The 19969-nt window shown below is 39.9% G+C and overlaps 2 protein-coding genes across 3 annotated transcripts in view; one reads left to right on the forward strand and one right to left on the reverse strand.

The window, feature by feature from the left end:
* Nucleotides 1-1751: 1751 nt before the first annotated feature.
* LOC122863333 (leucine-rich repeat-containing protein 3-like) lies at nucleotides 1752-8445 on the forward strand. The gene is made up of 2 exons (XM_044169743.1): nucleotides 1752-2383; nucleotides 3973-8445. The coding sequence occupies exon 2, from the start codon at nucleotides 4040-4042 to the stop codon at nucleotides 4895-4897; it is 858 nt and encodes a 285-aa protein (XP_044025678.1). The 5' UTR covers nucleotides 1752-2383; nucleotides 3973-4039; the 3' UTR covers nucleotides 4898-8445.
* Nucleotides 7718-19969, reverse strand: part of col2a1b (collagen, type II, alpha 1b) — a 51750-nt gene continuing 39498 nt past the window's right edge. For both annotated transcript variants that reach the window (XM_044169567.1, XM_044169559.1), the window contains 12 exons: nucleotides 18881-18988; nucleotides 16337-16444; nucleotides 15975-16028; nucleotides 14891-14998; nucleotides 14188-14241; nucleotides 13941-14048; nucleotides 13480-13533; nucleotides 13272-13379; nucleotides 11606-11894; nucleotides 11134-11321; nucleotides 10363-10605; nucleotides 7718-10111 (listed from right to left, as the gene is read on the reverse strand). In XM_044169567.1, coding sequence (XP_044025502.1) covers nucleotides 9965-10111; nucleotides 10363-10605; nucleotides 11134-11321; nucleotides 11606-11894; nucleotides 13272-13379; nucleotides 13480-13533; nucleotides 13941-14048; nucleotides 14188-14241; nucleotides 14891-14998; nucleotides 15975-16028; nucleotides 16337-16444; nucleotides 18881-18988 — 1569 coding nt within the window. In that variant the 3' untranslated portion in view covers nucleotides 7718-9964. The remainder of the gene's footprint in view (nucleotides 10112-10362; nucleotides 10606-11133; nucleotides 11322-11605; nucleotides 11895-13271; nucleotides 13380-13479; nucleotides 13534-13940; nucleotides 14049-14187; nucleotides 14242-14890; nucleotides 14999-15974; nucleotides 16029-16336; nucleotides 16445-18880; nucleotides 18989-19969) is intronic.

The raw sequence follows: 19969 nt of genomic DNA on the forward strand, positions 1-19969 counted from the left end.
TCCTAAAAAGCCTTTTCCTGCATTTTTGTTTTTTAAAATTTATTTTAGACTATGCTCTGGTTTTTCCCCGACAGAACCAGACAAACTTGCCAGCACTAAGTCCTTTCCTGTCACCCAAATTACCTACAAAGCAACATTTTTTAATACTTTGTTTTGTCAGCAGGGATGATTTGTCGTCTGCGCTGTACTTTCTAACGACACAGCAACAGACCAGACCTTTGTGTTGGTCCTCGGTCGTAAGCATTTTTAGACGACTACAGCCCTGGCAAGTCCCAGTTGGCCACGCTGTGGAAAAATGGCTACTGAGAGCCTCAGCAGAACACCTGCCCCCAGCCTGACCTGTTGTTAGTGGATTCAATCCCAAGAGAATGACAGGCTAGTTACAAGAAATGCTCCACTGCTTTTTATCTCTCTCTTCCACTCCATCAGGCGTACTCGGCATGCAACCAGGACATACATTTTGCGTCATGCATTTTTGTCCTTTCTTTTCACGACACAGATAATAGACACAATCATAACCATCCCTGCACTCTGTGTCTTGGAGGAGTAGATTTCTGTCACAGGGTGTCGTCTCATTTCCACTGCCTCTATCTGTTTACAAATGTATGTATGGTTCATTCAGTTTTCCCCTCGGAGGACCACAGCCAAACCAAACAGATGACAAACTGCTTCACTTCACTGAAGTCAGGTTTTCCAGTAGAGTTCACTTTGTCAACATTGTCATCAACAAACGGCTCCTAGGCTTGTACATCTTTTAGAACTGCTTCCTCTGAGAACATCCAAAACTACTCTAAACAACCACCTCCCTCAACTAATTTTTTCCGTCTCTATTTTTCTTGCTGCAAATTGAACTTCTCACCACCATAGTGCCATTCACTCTCAGCTCAGGGACAGACAATGTGTGTGTTCTTTGGATTTTTTCTCTCTGCCATCATGCGCTTTCTCATTATGCACCCCTTTGTCCCTTGTTATATATCTGAATAATCACAAAACTCAGCTTGTCCGCAGCCCTGTCTCTGGCAACCACGGAAACAATCAACAGTCAAGGGCAAAACATTCGCCAATATTTAGCTGTAAAGCGGAAAAAAATGCATTATACTTGCAGCATTCTGTATTATATTTGTCAAGAGTGGAAATGTCATAGTTTTTAGCAGGCTGATGGGAGCAGGACAGGCTGGGATACGAGGTGCCATCATGGCTGTCAGACCCATCCTTTCCCCCCCCGAGGGCTCTTCTGTAGCTCGGCAGATATTCTTGCTGCTTATGGTAGAAAAGCAAAGAGAGAGGGTAGGGCACTCATCCTAAGGGAAGGGTGAACCATGAATAACATTTCCCATGTACAGAAGGTATCATTTGTGTCACTGTGTGTGTTTCTGTATACATGCTCTTATTTTTTACATGGAAATATGTGACCCTGCTAAATGTCTCAAGGTTGCCTTATGTCCAACCTCTCCTGTGTTTGTAAATGTATGTGTAGGTGTTATCTATAGCCTACTGCACGTGTACATGTTCAAATCCATCTTCATTTTTAACTTCATATACAGGGTATCAGTGTTGTTTGAGGTCTTCAGTGATAGATGGTCTCTTTCTACCTGACCTCCAATTCTAAGCCTGGAAAAAATAAAGACGAGTGATTGAATCAGGTGCATCTTTCCTTTAATGTTGTTTCCTTTGGCTCTATCAGTCAGTAGTCCTGTTTGTCTCACTGTGACATCTGTAAATGGAAAGTCATATTTTTTTTATTTTTTAACAGCAATAGGTTATTTTTTAACCTATTGTAATTCCACGTCTTTGCAGGTGACATTTCATATTTCAAGTATAAAAACTGGGTAGGTTTTTTTTTTCTTTTCTTTTCTTCTAAAAAGGTCTGTCTCTTCACCTGTGTCCCTACCTGCCTGGGATTCAATTACATGTTGCAGGAAGAGATGGATGCAAGAATCTAATTATACCTATAGGTAATTAAGTTAATATCTCATATGAAGGTAACCGATGTCTTCTCAGAAATCCGAGACCGCCATCTATAGTGGGGACAGGAAGGACTATGGCATGACTTATGATGGCACGCCTCCCATGTTTGTCTGTGTCTCTTACACACACACATACAGAGAGAGAGAGAGAGAGAGAGAGTTTGCCCCACATCTTTGTTGCTATAACTACCCTCTGTTACGGCAGTCGGTGATGAAGCCGTCTGCAGGCGACAAACAACGGATCCACTACTGATGCTCTTCAAATAGTTTTTTCACAAATGCATCAACACTGAAGAAGAAGAAGAAGATGATGTCCAGTCTGCCGACAGGAAAAATCCGAAGGACTGCAAACAGAGTGTAAAAAACATCCTTATCCGCCTTCTGGATCTCAAACTTCACAAGAAACCATTTTACATGTAAGTTTATTTGTTTTGACGAATACTTTATATCCGTTTACGTCCGTTTAGAAAATCAGTAACTATTATATTCTTATCATAGTGTGCCCGGGGGACTAATTAGCGACCATATTGTTGCTGCAGTCCGCTCTAGACGTGGATTTCTCTTTTTAATTTGCATCAACTTTTTAATAGTAGCCTAACGTGGCGAAGATAAAGAAAGCTTTTTTAAAAAATATAAACTTCATTTTTATGATTCAAAAGTTGCAAAAACGATGCATAAAACAGCCGTGTGTGTTTGCTTGCACGAAGTTAAAAAGCTGCTATCTGGGTTTCATTGCCTTGGATTGTCCAGTTGACCTGTTTCACTCAGATTAATGTAATTTATAGTCTAAATGAAATTTCCTCGGAAATGTTATTAATTCCGTGAAAGTTAATCTTATAAAATCAAGGTGAAATACTGGAGATGAACTCAGAAAGTATCACCGAGACTACCTGCTTTTTAATTTAAGTTAGGCCTATGTCTTTTAATTATGAAATAGGGAGCAATATTAAGAATATATAATTGGAAACAGCAATCATCAGCTGTAACCACAGTGCCATCTCTGTTTGCTTTGGGAGTCTCTCTCCAGCCCTGTCTTTCAGCCTTTCTCAGTTTCATTCATAATTATGCAGCAGATGAGTATGTTTCTTAATTGGGCATCTACATGCATCTACATTCAGTATGTTAATAACAGGGCGGTTAATGAGTGGTGACCTAAATCCTCACCCCTGCCCTTAAGACACACAGGGCCACACATGGCAGTTTTATATTATAAAGACAGGGAGAAAGTGCCTGACGTTCAAGAGGATGGCCTTTTAATCTAATTCAAGGAGTGTATTGTGATTTCTGTCTTGGAACAAGGACATCATAGTGTACTTTGTCTCAACAAAACAAAAATTGTTCTAAAAGCACCAGATTGGATTGTCTGAACAAACTGAATGACACCATTTACAGACCCACATACAGTAGATTAAAAAAAAAGTCAGACAGGCAGGCAGATGAGGCTGAGCAGCTCTAAAATAGCTTAACACACATAACACATGTAATGTATTCTCCAGTGGTTTCGCCCATGGGATGCAGAGTCTAGCCAGATTGCTTTTTTGTTTTGTTTTTTAACTTTTGCCTCCTAACTGCAGAATTTGTGAGCAGATGCTAACACCCAAACTACTGCTGGGTAATTTTTTTCCAGCTCTGTCACTTATTGACACTGTGGGACACAGACAATATTGATGTTCTTGCCGTTAATAGTGTAGCAGGCAATACTTGGGCTATCGATCCCACCCGCTTTACAACCTCCATCCTTATGAAATTGTTTTCCTCTTACATGTTTTGGTACTTTTGCATTACAGTGTCTCTCCATGCAGTATTTATCAGATAAACCGGCTTAAGCTCATTTCATTGTCGATCTCTTTACCCAATGACCCTTTTCTCCTCCTCCTCCTAAACATCATAATCTCCCCTGTCAGCATTCATTTTGATTGCATGTGTTTGAGGGTTTGTAAAGAGAGAGGCAGACAGAGGGAGAGTCAGCTTTTCCAGACTGACCCTTTCTTCCTCAATCTGTCAGATTCTCCTGGTGCGACCGTGTGTGTCTGATTGGGACCTGGTGTGTGTCAGGAGGCTATGGTGAGGCGATGTGCACAGGCTGGTGTGAGGAGAGATGTACCAGCAGCAGTGGAGGAAGACGAACAGGTAAAGGAGTGGATCTTCATTTATGGCTGTGCGTCTCGCTCTTGTTCTCGGCCCTGTGGGGCCAAGCGTCCCCCCAGTGCCCGGACAGCTGCCACTGTGCCTGGGACACGGCAACAGTGCTGTGCTCAGACGCCGGGCTGCGGGAGATTCCAGAGGGGATCCCACCGGAAACTGTCTCCCTCCACCTGGAACGCAACTACATCCGGAATATCCCAGAGAGCGCCTTCAGCGACCTGGTCCACCTGCGAGACCTGTACCTGTCCCACAACCGCATTGACTCGCTCGCCACGGGGGCCCTGCGGCATCTGGGCCCCGAGCTGCGCCTGCTGGACCTCTCACATAACCAGCTGAGGCAGGCCAGCAGGGAGGAGTTTGGCTCCACTCGTGCAAAGACACGCCTCTACCACAACCCCTGGCACTGTGACTGCGCCCTTCAAGAACTGATGGAGACCCTGAACCTGGAGCCCGAGACAGTGAATGGGATCGTATGTGAGAGCTCTGTGCGGGGGCTGGGCGAGGGGAGCAGGTGGGAGGACCCGGGGGCGCAGGGCGAGCACGCCGGTCAACCGCTGGTCAAACTGTTGGATTCTGGGGTGAATTTCTGCAGCCTGCAGAGGAAAACCACTGATGTAGCCATGCTGGTGACAATGTTCGTATGGTTCTTTATGGTCATTGTGTATGTAGTGTACTATGTGAGGCAGAACCAGGCCGAGGCCCGCAGGCATTTGGAGTACCTGAAGAGTTTGCCCAGCCCACGCAAGACCCCCACGGAGACAGACACTCTAAGCACTGGTTTCTGAACTCTCAGACTGCTCAGCTGTAATTTATATGGAATTATAATCCAATCCCATTTTTATGGAGAGCGACTGATAAACTTCAAAATGCCTTGTGGAGTCTGTGGAAGATGCTGATACAGAGGAAATGAACCTTTTACAGCTGTGCTTTGGGATTGCAACATTTCTTTAAATTTGTTACTACTGAGCCCCCCATGTTTTTCCTGATATTTCTTTACCTATTGCATTTTTCTCAATTTAATGAAAAATGAGAAATTAGTATTTGTTTACTCATTCTAACATGTGCACTGAGAGAAGAGTGGAAACTGAAAAACAAAGTGCAGCAGAAGATGAAAGGACTGAAAATAAGACTTTATAACCTTCTATCTCCCTCTGTAGTCCCTCTTTCCTTTTCTTTTCTTCTCCCACCATAACCCTTACTGAGGTCTTTTATCTTTCATTACGCTCTAATTAGGAGACTTTGACCAACTGACCCTTAATGAACACTTGAAAGGCACTAATCAGCTGGAGTGTGTTTATCAGGTCAAAAAGGAGAGTGTGCAAACTCAGATGTGTGTCCTCATCTAATTGCTTGTTTCATTTGTGTGTGTTTGTGTGCGCATGTGGTGTTTTTGTGCTTTGTGGCCATTTTTACTTTGATAACACTGATTTTGGACAGGTGCTATTCAAGTCTTTCCTAATACACACTAACTAAGCCAGTTGTTTCGGTGCCAGTGGAGAACTGCTGATCTAAATTTACTCTCAGGAAGCCATTAGAGCTGGAGGTGAACTATTTCGTCTCCAAGCTGCAGCAATCAGCTCTGAAATATCTGGACAGCTTAGTGTAGGCCTACATACAGCTGTCACTGATTGGTACAGAGAAATTTCAGCCAGATTTAGAAGCGGATCGTTGTTATAAATTAGATTAGTATAGCCATTTATCCTGAGAGAAGCTGTTAGTTTAGCTTTAATTAATCTCTTGAGTCCTTTTCAGTCCTCTCTGCACTGATTGCTGTGTACAAATTGTTCTGTCTCTCATTTTCCACATAGGCTGTGTGTCAATTGATTTTTGTTCAAGCCACTGTAAAAATAAGCAAAACACTTTGATAATAAATGGAATAATTTTCTCAATTATGGCATTTAACGGCTGTAATATTAAGATTAATGCCATTCCTGACGTGTATTCTGCAGGTGCACTGAATATCTAGCTCTACGGAACAAAACCTGACTGGATTAGTCACCTTTTTTAATTTCACTTGAGTTTATTGTAATCATATTTACTGTGGCAATACCTGTGGAGCATTATTCTCTGAGGAAAGGGTCTATCGTGTGGTTAATATAGGCTATGTATATTTATCATTCTTCATTGTTACAAACAGAAACTGTAAAATGCTTTTGTCAATTTGATAGTCAGCAACATTTAATGTATGTTTAGGTCAGTGGTTCCCAACCAACCAGTGGGTCAGGACCCCAACAAGAGCTCACAAATTTTATCTGAGGGGTTGCAAGATTAATGACAGGATATTAAAGCAGAAAAAAATTAGTACATAAAATTAGTTACACTTTTTTTCAGACTTTTCCTTTAATGTTTTTGTTCTTGCAAATTATTGGATAACTTTATGTGTTTTAGCCTTTTAAAAATTATTCAACAAAACAAGGAAAAAAATCACTATGGTTGAGCAAATACTGGCTATGTAACAGATTATAGGGGGGTCAGAAGCAACCATTGCTTTGTTGATCACAAGCCAAGTAGGTTGGGAACTACTGGTTTATGAGGATGTTTTTAGCCATGCTAGCAGCGTGGCTCTAGGGATGGCAATGTCAGTCAACAGCTATTGGATGGATTTTGATGAAATTTGGTACAGACAGTAATGTTCCTCTCCAGAGGAATTGTAATAATTTTGGCAATCCCTTAATTTTTCCTCTGGCACCATTCTTTGGTCAAAAATGTTATTTGTCCGATGCTTTGGTTTAAGACTAAATACCTGCAAAACTAATGACATTCCCATCTGCCTCAACTGTACTTTGTGTTTAGTGCTAATTAGCAAATATTAGCATGCTAACACACTAAACTAAGATAGTTAATGGTCATGTTATACCTGCTAAACATTAGCATGTTAGCGTTGTCATTGTGAGCATGTTAGCATGCTGCAGTATTTAGCTCCAAGCACCACTGTGTCTAAATACAGCCTCACAGGGCTGCTAGCATGGCTGTAGACTCTTAGTCTTATTCATGTGTCTTTAATCTGTGGTGGATTAAAGTGTACAGTTACAACCCTCTAAGTGTTCATAGATGTAATAAAACATTACTGTACCCCATTTTATCTAACAATTGGGTTGGAAAAGTGGCAAGAGCTGAGGCAAAACCTAGAATAGGACAACTGTGTACTGTAACGTGCTAAATGTGGTGTGTGTGCTTTGTAATTTACAGAGAGAGACTGGTTGAAGTTTGTGTTGTTCAGGATGAACTGTGAATTAGGGTTAGAATCAGTTAAACTTTGAGTAGAACAATGTTGATATTGTTATAACTGGTCCATGTAAAAACCTGGTCTTGGTTGGTAGACCACAGGCTAAAAGATTGGAATAAGAAGTTGGATATTTGTTCTGTGACATTCAAAAGAAAACTGTCTATGGATAAACTTGTGAAGCACTGTTGTTGTAACTTTACATTAATATTTCCTGAATGTTACCTGTCTGTCACGAATCATACATCTAATGTTGATGTGCCAGAGTTCAGTTTCCCAAATGCATCTCCACCATTAATACAATCTTTAACCCCCTTTGGCTTGTTAAGGTACAATGATGCTGATAACCCAAAACTCAAGAACCAAGCATGCCCTCTGTGTGTAGTTTTTTTCTTCAGGTACTTTTTTTATTGGTGATGTATTTCTGTCCCAGTGATTTGTTTCCTCTCCTGTTTGTATGCTGATAATTATTCAAACAAGGATAAAGTCAGATCAAAAACCATTACATCAAATAATAAATGACCTATCAAAAAGTGATTTTTAGGAGAAAAAACAAATATATAAAAAATAAAAGAAACATTGCTCTACTTTGTTCATAGAAATGCTTCTACCTTTTATTGCTACTGTAGGTTGAAAAAGGCAATAAGAGAAGTAACAGAAGTACAGGAAGACATTATCAATTCACAATGAGCTGATCATGGTTGGTAGTGTTTCCTATTTCTACTCTACCATGCGTTAAAACTAAAGGAAATGATTGAACAACTATTTTACATATATGTAAAAAAAAAAGTACATGATGTGAACTTTCGCCTCCTCCTTCTTCAACTTTGTCTTTGTTTTTTTCACAAATCACCATCAACAAAATCAAAATGGCCCCACATTCATCCATCTCTCCACTGCCTTTTCTTGAAATCTGAGATGTTTCTCCCCCCTGGAAATACATCTGGACATCACCACAAAAACACACAGTGGAAGCAGGGCACAGTGAAATGTTTAGGTGTGACTTTTTTTTCAAGGAATTTCCTTGGGGAAGAGTCAAAGCCATTGCCCCAGATATTTCAACATGGGGGAGAACAAAATAGGATATAAATAAAAAGCAACTTCAGCCTGTTACTTGGTTTTGTCTTTTATTTCCAATTTACATTAATTAAAACGTAACAAAAACAAGTCATGATCATAATAATAATATAATAATGCTATTATTATTAATAATAATACTATTATTAATAATAAAAAATATACACAACCTCACACAAATAAGCCCTCTGCGCTGGCTGTAGAACTGGAGCAACAAAGTCTAACACACCCTGAATTTTTCTTCAACTGTGTGTGTGAGTGTGTGAGTGTGTGTGTGTGTGTGTGAGCATGTATGCCAAGGCAGAGGGCACGCCATGTGTGAGGGGACTGATGGAAGGAAGTAGAGAGGGATGGGAGTCAAAGGTCACAGCAAATGGGGGGGCAGCAGACTGGGCTTTCATGACCAAGCTTCTCAAACATATTGGTCACATTCACCTAAAATATGGAGTTTTGTATGCAAAGATTCAGGGCCTTAGTTTGATTTGTGAACTTTTTTTTTAATGTGAGGTAGCTTTAAAATATCAAAACAAAACTACAAAGAAAATTAAATTCTGTGTTAATTCCAAATTGGACATGCCTTGATTGTAAAAATTCATCATGGGCATGTTTTTTTTTTTTTTTTTACACATGGGGGTTGAAGCAGGAGAGTGGGGCGAGGCAGGGACATTTATCATCCTGAAATCCAAAATCCCAGGGTGAAATGCTCTCTGAGAAACTGTATATATATATGTATACACACATATACATATATATAAACATATATACAAGTCACTACATATGAGTATCTGGTTGTTAAAAAATACAGACTGTTTTACAACAATAGCACCATTGACTTTTATTATAATACACAGTAACTTTTTGATACACACTGTGGTGGTAGAAATAGAACACCTGCACTTTCTACATAGCTAGATTTTTGGTTTCAAAGAGATATGTATGCTTTAGTGCATATGGTACAGGAGTGAAGGGGGTGTGATTAGAAAAGAGGAGGAAGTAAGAGAGGAAGTTGGTGGATAAGGTTTTTTATTTTTTAAATATGTGTAAGTGGGCTTTTTATTACTTAGCAACAAACTTAGTCCTACCACACCTGGGATCCAAACCTAAACAATAAATAAATAACACCAACACATTTTTCTCTCTCTAGTTCCCTGGTATGTTCCCGTACTCCTCATACTTCCTCCGTCTTGTTCATGGGCTCGGGTAGAGGTGTGTGTGTCTGTGTGTGTCTGTGTGTGTGGGGGAGAGTGCTGTTCACCCAGGGTGAAGTGGGGGCTTTTGGGGAACGCTGGGTGTCCATAAGGGGGCGAGTTGACTGGAGGCAATGCCGGATGAATCACAGATGACAGTTGCTGGTGCCATTCAGTGCAGATATCCTACGGAGTTCGACTTGGAAAAAGCACTTTTTACTTAGAAAAAAAGTCCCATTTAAAAAAAGTGTCTTGATTTTTCTTTTTCACTCTTTCTCTCCTCTATCTGAAGTGTGCTCCTCTTTCGTTTTACTTTTTTTCAAATTTCCACTTCTTCTTTCTCTTATTTTTCGATCCCTCGTTCTTTACAAGAAGCAGACTGCCCCAACTTCGACTCCGAACTCCTGGTCTGCTCCACCAATATCCATGGGGGCAATGTCCACAATGGGCAGACGAGAAGTCTTCTGCGATCTGTATTCGATCACTGTCTTGCCCCACTGTCCCGTGTGTTTCTGCCCAGAGGGAAAAAAAACACAACGGCTATTAAATGATCTATGACTTGCATTTCCAAAATTACATTTGTGTTGAGTGAACACCAGAGAGTAAGAGAGACAGTGCGTAACGTCTGTCACGAAGGGAAAGTGAATCTTATACCAATTTTAATATCCTTTTGAGTTTCATTATATTATGTTCTGATGTACATGTATATTTACATGAAATATTGTGTGTACTGTACATGCGTGTTGAATTTGTCCAGTCTTACCGTGCAGCCGTCCTCCATCACGCTGTAAGTGAAGCGGCTGTTGCCCTCGGCTCTGATTTCCACGTCGTTGGAGCCCTGCAGCAGCACGGCCTTCTTCAGGTTGCCCGCTGAGGCGTCCATGTAGGCTATGCTGTTCTTACAGTGGTAGGTGAGGTTTTGAGAAGCCTCGGTGGACAGCAACCTCAGGAAAGTCATCTGAATGGCAGCAGTGTTGGGTGCCAGGGTGTCATCGCCATAGCTGAACTGCATTGGGCCGCAGATAAGGAAGAGGAAGTGGGAACAGTAAATATCTCTTTTGTTATGTTACATGTTTTTTGATTATTTTAACTGTTTAACTGCATTCCTCATGACAAGAAATCTGATTTTTTAAAGCCCCTATGAGAAGAATTTTAATGTGATGTGAAAACCAAGAAATTTTTAGGAGGGAGTTAAGTTACTCTTTTTATGTAAAAAAAAAGAAAGTATTTGTTCTGAAAATGGTATTTTATAAATCAGATTTTCACCCGAATGTTTGTTTTATTGATTTGTTAAAATCCAGTTTCACAGTTTCTTAATAATCAAAGTCCATTATCTATACCCACTTATCATGTGCAGGGTCACGGTGGCTAGAGCCAATCCCAGCACCACATTGAATGAGAGAATCTAAATTAACTTCAATAAATTCCTTGATTTTGTCCCAGTCTGTGATTACATTACAGCACTAACAGTAGAGGAGGGTATGTTTCAGCTTAACTGATTGCGCAGAAAGATGAAAACCATGTTGTCACTTACGTGGAATCCTCCATTCATTGTCTCTCCAAACCAGACGTGTTTGCGGTCCTTGCTCTTGCTGGACCACCAGTTCTTGCGAGGGATGCTGGAAGGCTTGGGGAGGACGCAGGACTCTCCTGTCTCCATGTTGCAGAAGACCTTGATTGCGTCGACGGTGCAGCCCTGATTGGGATCAATCCAGTACTCTCCTGCAGGGGAAAAAAAACACACATCAGCTTCAGGGGGTGAGACTCTTTGGCCGCATAAAAAACTGATAACCATTGAAAATGTATTGTATAAAGTTAAGGAATATTGTGTAATTCTGATATATCAAAAACAGACTCTGAATCAGCCACATCCAAACACTTCCAGACTACACAAACTATATTTAACCTAAATCTTGACTTCACCAAACTTTAGCTGTGTATGTAAAAACTTCTGTCTACTTCATCATCTCACCCCAATTTGACCAATTCCTCTCGGCATCACTCACCGCTCTTCCAGTCAGGATGGCAGAGCTTCAGGTCTCTGCAGGTGCGAGCCGGGTTCTTCTTAGATCCCTCGGGGCTGCGGATGTTCTCAATCTGGTTGTTGAGAGATTTGAGCGTGGCGTCGACCTCAGCATCATGCTGACGGAGGTTTCCGGAAGCCTGGTCGGCCCTCATGTACCTGAGAGGATCAGGGGACTTTTCAGTCTGACCCAGACCAGCGAAGGCGGACATGTCAATGCCAGGGCCAGGGGGACCAGGAGGACCGGGGGGTCCGGGGTTTCCGGGGGGACCCTAAGAGGAAAAGAAGAAAGATGGAAGGGTTATATTTGGCACTGCACAACATTTAGACATTTGTTTTTTGTCTAGTCATCACTGCAAAAGCATCATGAATGATCTTAAACACTAAATTAACATCTGAGCACTGCTGTCAAAATGTTATGTTGTAGCTTGTAAGTATATGACAACAAAGATATTGTTATGATTCTTAGTTTTTGAGAGCTTGTATGTAAATTATTCATTATATAGTATTGCTTTCAGTGTCTTGCCAATTTAAGAAGATAAAGAAACGTCTCAGATGACTGAACTGTGAAAGAGTTTCTAATATGTGTAACATTAGCTGTTATACAGTATTTCAGTATGTGAACCATCATTTCATATGCCTCTTGAATCTTCGAGTGGTATCAAAATATTACCCAGATGTTTAAACTAAGCAAATTTTCCCCCCTTTATTTCCCAAAAATGACAGGGTGGTCCCAGTTTTGATTTATCAGTGAAATAAGCTTCTGTATGTTTGTGGAACATTTATGTCAAGATACTTTGGAGAGAAAGATTTTTTTTTTATTTCACTCAAGGCAAACTGTGCCTGCTACCCCCAAATCATCCAGACTGACATTATTACTTCAAGAAAACAGCAAAATGCATTTTTTCGCTTGTGCCACATTTGTAAGTTTTGAATTTTTGATGCAGTTCTAGTGTAGTATCCAGAAAATAAGAATGATATGGATATTAAAATCATCATTGAAATCATTCCTACATATTTCCATTAAATTTTAGCTAAATAATCCCACATTTTGGACTTTATTTTTCTTTTTTCATTTATCAATTCTTCTCCATAATGTGTAACCATTTGTATCTATGATTATTTCAAAAAAGAAAGGTTCAAGACCTTCCTCAATTTATGTTTAATTGTGGATATGATTTAAATGGAAATATTTAGCACTAGCACAGAATTTGCTATTCAAACAGAGACAGAAAGGAAAGGGTTACACTGAATATAAAGATGACACAGTGATGTATATTAGCAGGTCACATCATATGGGATGTATATGAGCTGCGGGATATCACTGCGTTCACTTCCTACCCAGCAACAGCATGACTTACACCTGATACTCATGATGTTATTATGTGGTGTGAATTTTGCAAAGTCAGGCTCTTGCTATTTTAAGGACTGGATCTTTTCCAATTCTGAGGGTGTTTTGAATTCCTGAATACGTAATTGGTCACATACATGTAATATATGTGTAATATATTGTGCACAATGTAGGGTTGTAACTAACTGTTAGGCTAAAAAATACCTTTTTCATGTGACTCGAATAATGTTTTTTGTGTGTTATAATTTTCAGAGGAAGATCAACGACACAGGCAGAGAAAGTTTTCATGGGTACTCACAGAGGGACCGGTCTCTCCACTGCGACCACGAGGTCCGGGGGGTCCGATGGGTCCTGGCAGACCGTTTCCACCATCCTTTCCAGCAGGGCCAACGGGTCCAGGTGGTCCCTATATACACAGATGGAGGAAAAACTCTTGATGTTAAGCACCAAAGCACCACTTTTTTTTTTTTATTACAACCAAGTATTTTGGTAGCATTAGTACTCACTCTTTGTCCAGAAGGTCCAGCAGGTCCAGTAGCACCCTGGTCTCCAGCTTGACCCTAAACAGATAATGATTACATTCATACATCAGGGTTTCTGCTAGTTAAATTTAAGACTTTTTAAGACCTTTTTAATACCACGTAGAATGCAATTTAATAGCTGTTTCACAGTCATACTGTCCAAACTATGAAAGTTTGATGGAAAACCAGTAGGGACGATATGGCCTAGAATTATTTATCAATTTTTTCAGTACTTCCCAGCAGTATATAACTAATTTCTAATGATATAATTAATAAAATTAATGCAGCCTGGATCTGGATATGTGGCATAAAATATACCTTGATACATACTGTACTATTACTATTTGTGAGGAAATTAATATCAGAGGGACGATGATAAATTAATTTGACAAGTGTAACACAAAGGTCTGGACGCACACAGATTTACATTCAGTCTGGATTCTTACCGGAGGTCCGGGCAGACCCTGCAGACCAGTGAAGCCTCTGTGTCCCTTCTGTCCTCTCTCACCGGCCTCTCCACTCTCACCCTTGTCACCGCGGGGTCCTTGAGGTCCCTGAGAACAAGTGGACAACAACCTAATTAGAGCAAAGTACAGTAATTTTACAAATATTTGTTTTTCTGTTAGATTAGAAGACCGTAAATAATAAACTGAGCACGTAGGTGTGTGTGTTAATGTTTAGAAAGATACGTACAGGCATTCCTCTGGCTCCAGCAGGTCCTGGAGGTCCAGAAGGTCCCTGTGCACCCTGTGAAAGAAAAACAAAAACAATAGAAATATAAATTACTGGAACACTGCTTTGAACAGACAGATCCCATCCACTGTCATTTTATCTGTTAATATTAATATGTGTTAAAATTGTAAAAAATGTAAATGTTTGTGAATTGTTACCTTCACTTCCTTTTTTAAACTGTCTGTTACTGACTTGGCTAAGGGGCCAAAATGTTGTATATATACTGTATCTTTGTTGTCTACTTAATCAGTCCTACTGTAACTTAAGAACAGAGTGCAACTTTCTAAAAGCATGCGTGTCTTCTGGAATAAGACCATTTTTCAACAAGGTGCATTTAAGGACCATATGATGCTAAAATAGTAGAAAATCTCTGCTGAAGCACTGCTTTGAACAGACAGAACAAATAAATGTCATGTAAATGAGAAAAGTTAAAATAGAGGATAATTTTCCCACTTTAACCACAGGTCAGTTAGTCAAGATAAAACACTTGAGACATCCTCCTCTGTGTGCAATCAGACCATATGCTAATTTCCAGAAGGTAAAAAATCCACCTTTTATAAATGATGCCTGCTCTTTATTTAACAGTGAGAGACATCCTGTATTGGAAAGAGACAACATCACTGTCTTTTTAGACAATTTCACTTGTGTTGGAGTTACTACTCACAGACTCTCCTCGGTCTCCCTGTTTGCCAGTGGGACCAACTGGGCCGGGAGCACCAGTAGCGCCTGGAGCGCCAGGAGCACCAGCAGGACCAGTGTTACCACGATCACCCTGCAGCACAGAGAGCACAACAGTAGAAAAGTCAGTCATGTCAGAAAAGCTACGCACATACTGTACAGTAGGGTCACTGCTGTCTACCTTTAGTCTGCACTGTATGTTGAGATAAGTTTAATATCTGATATGTCCGGCAGTGGTGCACCCTTCTCTTGCCTTCCTTATGGAAAACCAAGTACTGACGCAAACAAAGAGGTTCATCGCTCAGTTTGACACTCGACCAAAAGACGTGAGTCAAAGTAGATGGCGGTTTTTGCAGCTTGGAGTTGTGGAAAAACAGTATAAATGTTGAGATAAGACACCAAAGGGCCCATAAAAATGTTCATTTCCTCTGTGCACATAATTACTGTATAATAAACATGAAACTAAGATTTTGTTTGGGCATTTGAATAAAAAGGTTATTGCAATACCGTCACAGATAATAAGTCACAGATTTAATAGGCGGTTTTAGATAAACTCTAATAAATGCATCAGTGTTGGAGTCCTGATTGGCTTTACACATTAAATAATAACTAATATTCATCTGAAATTAGGAGTAATGCACTGAATCTAAACCCTCCATACAGCAGGTTTACAGGATTTGTATTAGATGGTGTTGTCAGCCAATCAGGGTACAGTATGTTTAATTTATTCCTGTCAATGATTCAGTTCAATTATTATTATTTTTAAATTATGATTTTTTTAAGATCATTTCTTTTTGCCATTTTTGCCTTTATTTGGATAGCCTTAATGGTACGCGCTCCACCAGGTGAGCTACTGGGGCACCCCTGCAATTCAAATTTCAACGACATTTGCACCATATCAAGATGAATAACAGCATAAGCTCTATCCTGAGTAATAGCATATTTGAAAACTGACTGTTAAGGAACCTTTAACTCAGAACAGGTACAGCAATTTGTAATTACAGCAGCGTCGTACAACACAGAGGTTTTGACCTAGTATATCTTATGTAGCATGATTGTATTTTTCTCACCTTGATTCCAGTAGCACCATCTCTACCAGGAGGTCCATCAGATCCAGGGTTGCCCTGTCAGATGACAGAATAATATTAAGTGTTAATAGCTTCCACCTCCCCCAAGCCAGATGTCCTATTGAATACTGATCAGCTGCATAATGAACCCGGCTCCAACAATGTGCATTAATAATAGGCTGTAAACACAATGTTAATGTATGTACATGACGCAAACAGCAGTGAATTTTAATCAACTTGGCCTCCAGATAAAGATTCTGCCATTTCAGTCATGGGATATGAACAGTTAAGAGCCACTGGACTAAATACAATGTGGCAGATGTGAATGCAAACACACACATGCTGTGTGTTGCCCATTCTCTGACCTCTCTGCCAGGCTCTCCTGCAGGTCCAGTGAGTCCAGGTGGTCCAACAGGTCCAGGGGGTCCGCGGTCTCCGCTGCCACCAGGAGCTCCCTGCTTTCCGGGCTCACCCTGAGAGGAGAGAAGAGGACTCATTACTACACTTAAACTAAATGACTTGAATTACCCAAAGATACAACTCATCATGTAATTCATCACGTTCACTCACACTTCTGTAATTATATATTCAGTCCAACATCCCAGTGAATCACTGTTTTTGTAAACACCACAGTAAACGTTCAGGGTTAGATCACCTGACACATTGGCTGATATACCAGGCTGATAACAGCCTCTAAGTCAAAATCAGATATTGTGTGCCAGTAAGTCCTCAGATGGAGATGAAGAGAAGCTTATATTAAACCTGCTCCTGCCGTTAAGACCTTCTAACCTTATAACTATAGTCTAACAGGACAGTTCGAAAATCTGATGGTCTAAATCAATTTCAACGGGTTGTTTTCACAGTGACAACAATGGAATTTATATCAAAACACTTCATTGTTGCACAGCCAGTCTTTGTTTAGAGGGCAACATGTTTGTTGCCTCCATAGATGCCCAAACCTTGTTAACAGCTATTAAAACTAGGTGCTGCTGATATAAAATGCAGCATGTTTTTGCAACTGCTTGGCCTATTAATCCCCTCAAATTTATTTAGAAACTGGTTTTGATCAATAGTTTTGGGTCAGGTTCCAGAACATCGATGAAAAGAGCCACAAAGAGCCTCTGCACACTGACTCCGAAACACAAATTTGTTTAAATGGTCAGCATTTTGATCCCAGTGTTCATCAGGTGAAAAAACTGCTTGGCGTAATAATCTCCTCAAATTTATTTAGAAACTGGTTTTGGTTAATAGTTTTGGAGAAGCATCCAAGACAGCTGCCATTATTTTTTACCTAGAAAATTGGAAGGAAAGACCAATCACAACCGTGGGAATTGTGTGTTTGTCCAGTCAGGTGTTGGAAAGGTTCATGTTGATGTCTCAATGAGAGAGAAAACTGTCAATTATCTATTACATAGCCCACTTGAAATGCTAATTTATCTACGACCAAGCCAGATGACAAAGTGTGACCTGAAAACCGATTGCCAGATTACTTTATCCCTGTACTTTTTTCATGTGTTTGAATGTAGTACAGTACAGGTTCAAACTCTGAGCACCTGCTGCCTTCAAAGGGACCAACCTTGAAGAAAACTACAGAAGGTCACATGAACTGTATCTGCAGTTATTAAAAGCATATTCTCTGCTTGAAACATTCCTGGGTGAGTCTGGCGTCACTGCTTCTTTCTTGGCGTCCCTTTCATGCGTACTGATGAATAATTAATGGTAAGGACGTGCCCACTGAGATGCTGTAAGTAGGGGACACGGCTCATGTCATGTATCAAATAGTGTGAGCTGTAAGCAGGGGAGCATTCCTGTCACATGTCACACTGAACATCAAATGGAATCAGTTCACCAGGAGAAAAGTCCCGGCTCATGTGATTTGACTGTGATCCAATTAGGCCACAGCAGAATGACAGTCCAGAGCCAGTCTGTGGGTTCTCTACTTTCTCTTACTGAGTGACAGAACACTAGGCATTGTGCTCTGAGGGCAGGCTCATGAATATATATTAAGTTAACAGCCTATTTTGTTATTTGAGGTTAACAGACAGTATGTGAAAGAGAAACACCTCATGTTGTAAACAACTCTGCACTGACCATCCAATGTTTAGTAATCCTCCCTTCATCCAGTAAATATTGCAGTACTGATGCATTTGCAAAAGTGCTGAAACAATTAGTTGATTGACAGACACTTAATCGACAATTTGGATCATCGATTAATCTTTTATTAAGCAAAAAAGCCAAATATTTGTGATATCCGGCCTTTCGACTGGCTGTTTTTCGCTATTTTTACTATATTATATATTATTGTGTTGGGCTGCAACTAACGATTATTTTCACTATCAATTAATCTGCCAATTATTTTCTCAATTAATTGGTCAATCGTTTGATCCATAAAGTCTCAGAGAGAGAGAGTGCAATGCATGGCACCTTATGAAAAGACAAACAGACACGTGTTTTCTTCAGTTGCAGAATTTCAATTTACAATCACAAGACAAAGAAAAGCAGCAAATACAAACAATTAAGAAGCTGAATCTTGGGAATGTTTGGCATTTTTAATGGAAACATCACTTTTACTTAAGAGATTCATTTGTTATCAGAATAATTGCTGATTAATATTCTGTTGATCAGTTGGATAGATGCAGGCTGTTGGGTCAATATTCTATTGATTAATTGACTAATTGTTTCAGCTCTAGTGTGGTGAATTGAGTATGTTAAACATTTCTACAAATCCAGCAATTTGAAGATGCCACCTTGAAATTGTAATGGGCATTTCTCACTACTTTCTGACATTTTATAAATAGAGTAAATGATAAATAAATTCATAGTGAAAAAATAGAGATGAATCGATAATGACTTGCAGCCCTAATTACATGCATTAAATTATTTGATTAAGCGAACAGTATGTTACTTACAGAAGGTCCAGGTAGACCAGGGAAACCTCTCTCACCACGCTGTCCAGGCAGACCGACGATACCACGCTGACCAGCCAAACCTTGAGGACCTGAAGGACCCAGGGGACCCTGAGAGGGAGAAAAGAGGTGGAAATAACTAAATGAATGTGTGGTAAATGTATCAGCAGTCAAATCATTTGGTATTATTTAATTATGGTTGTGTTTTTTTCATTTATAAAATAATCTTTTCATTACAGACACAATATACAATTATACCATGAATACATGATACAGTATATTGTCCAATAGTCTTTTTATTTTATTTTACATAAGCACATAACATAAACAGATATTTTTGATTAGGATACTTTAAAAAAAAAATTGTTACCAAGATATGTACTGAGTTTTTACAGTTTACAATTTTACAGTTGCTCTCTGGTAGACTGGACTGTACTGAACTGACAACTGTTTATTTTTACCATTATTGTAATTATACCAATAATACTAACAGTATTCAACACATGAGGGCAACCTTAAAGGAATAGTTTGATATTTTGGAAAATACGCTTATTTGTTTTCTGTTCAACAGTTAGATGAAAAGATTGATGCCACTCTCACGTCTGTACGGTAAATATGGAGCTACAGTCAGCAGGCGGATAGCTTAGCTTATCATAAAAGAATGGAAACAGGGGGAAACGACTAGCATGGCTCTGTCCAAAGGTAACAAAATCCACCTACTTAACCACCCCCTCTAAAGCTCACTGATTAACACTTTATATTCTCGCTTATTTAATCTACACACAAGCTGAAAGATAATTTATGGTTTTAAGGGGGGTTATGTGCCAGACTGTTTCTTGAGCAGTGACTTCCTGGAGTTTTGCCAGGCAACCAGCAGAGACTCCTTAAAGTCACCAAGTTTTATTGTTGTTCTTATTGAGTGCAAAGCTGGCTGGTTGTGTTTTTGCAAGTTTTATATGTGTTATGTTCTTTCTTTTCTGTTTAATTCATTCTGGTTCTTTACTTGATTTATATCTTATGTCATTTGCAGCAACACAGATCAACATCGATCTCACCATCACCTCTCTGGTCTACTTCATCCACACCACCACA

The sequence above is a fragment of the Siniperca chuatsi genome, linkage group LG2 (genome assembly GCF_020085105.1).
Source record: "Siniperca chuatsi isolate FFG_IHB_CAS linkage group LG2, ASM2008510v1, whole genome shotgun sequence".
Lineage (NCBI taxonomy): Eukaryota > Metazoa > Chordata > Actinopteri > Centrarchiformes > Sinipercidae > Siniperca > Siniperca chuatsi.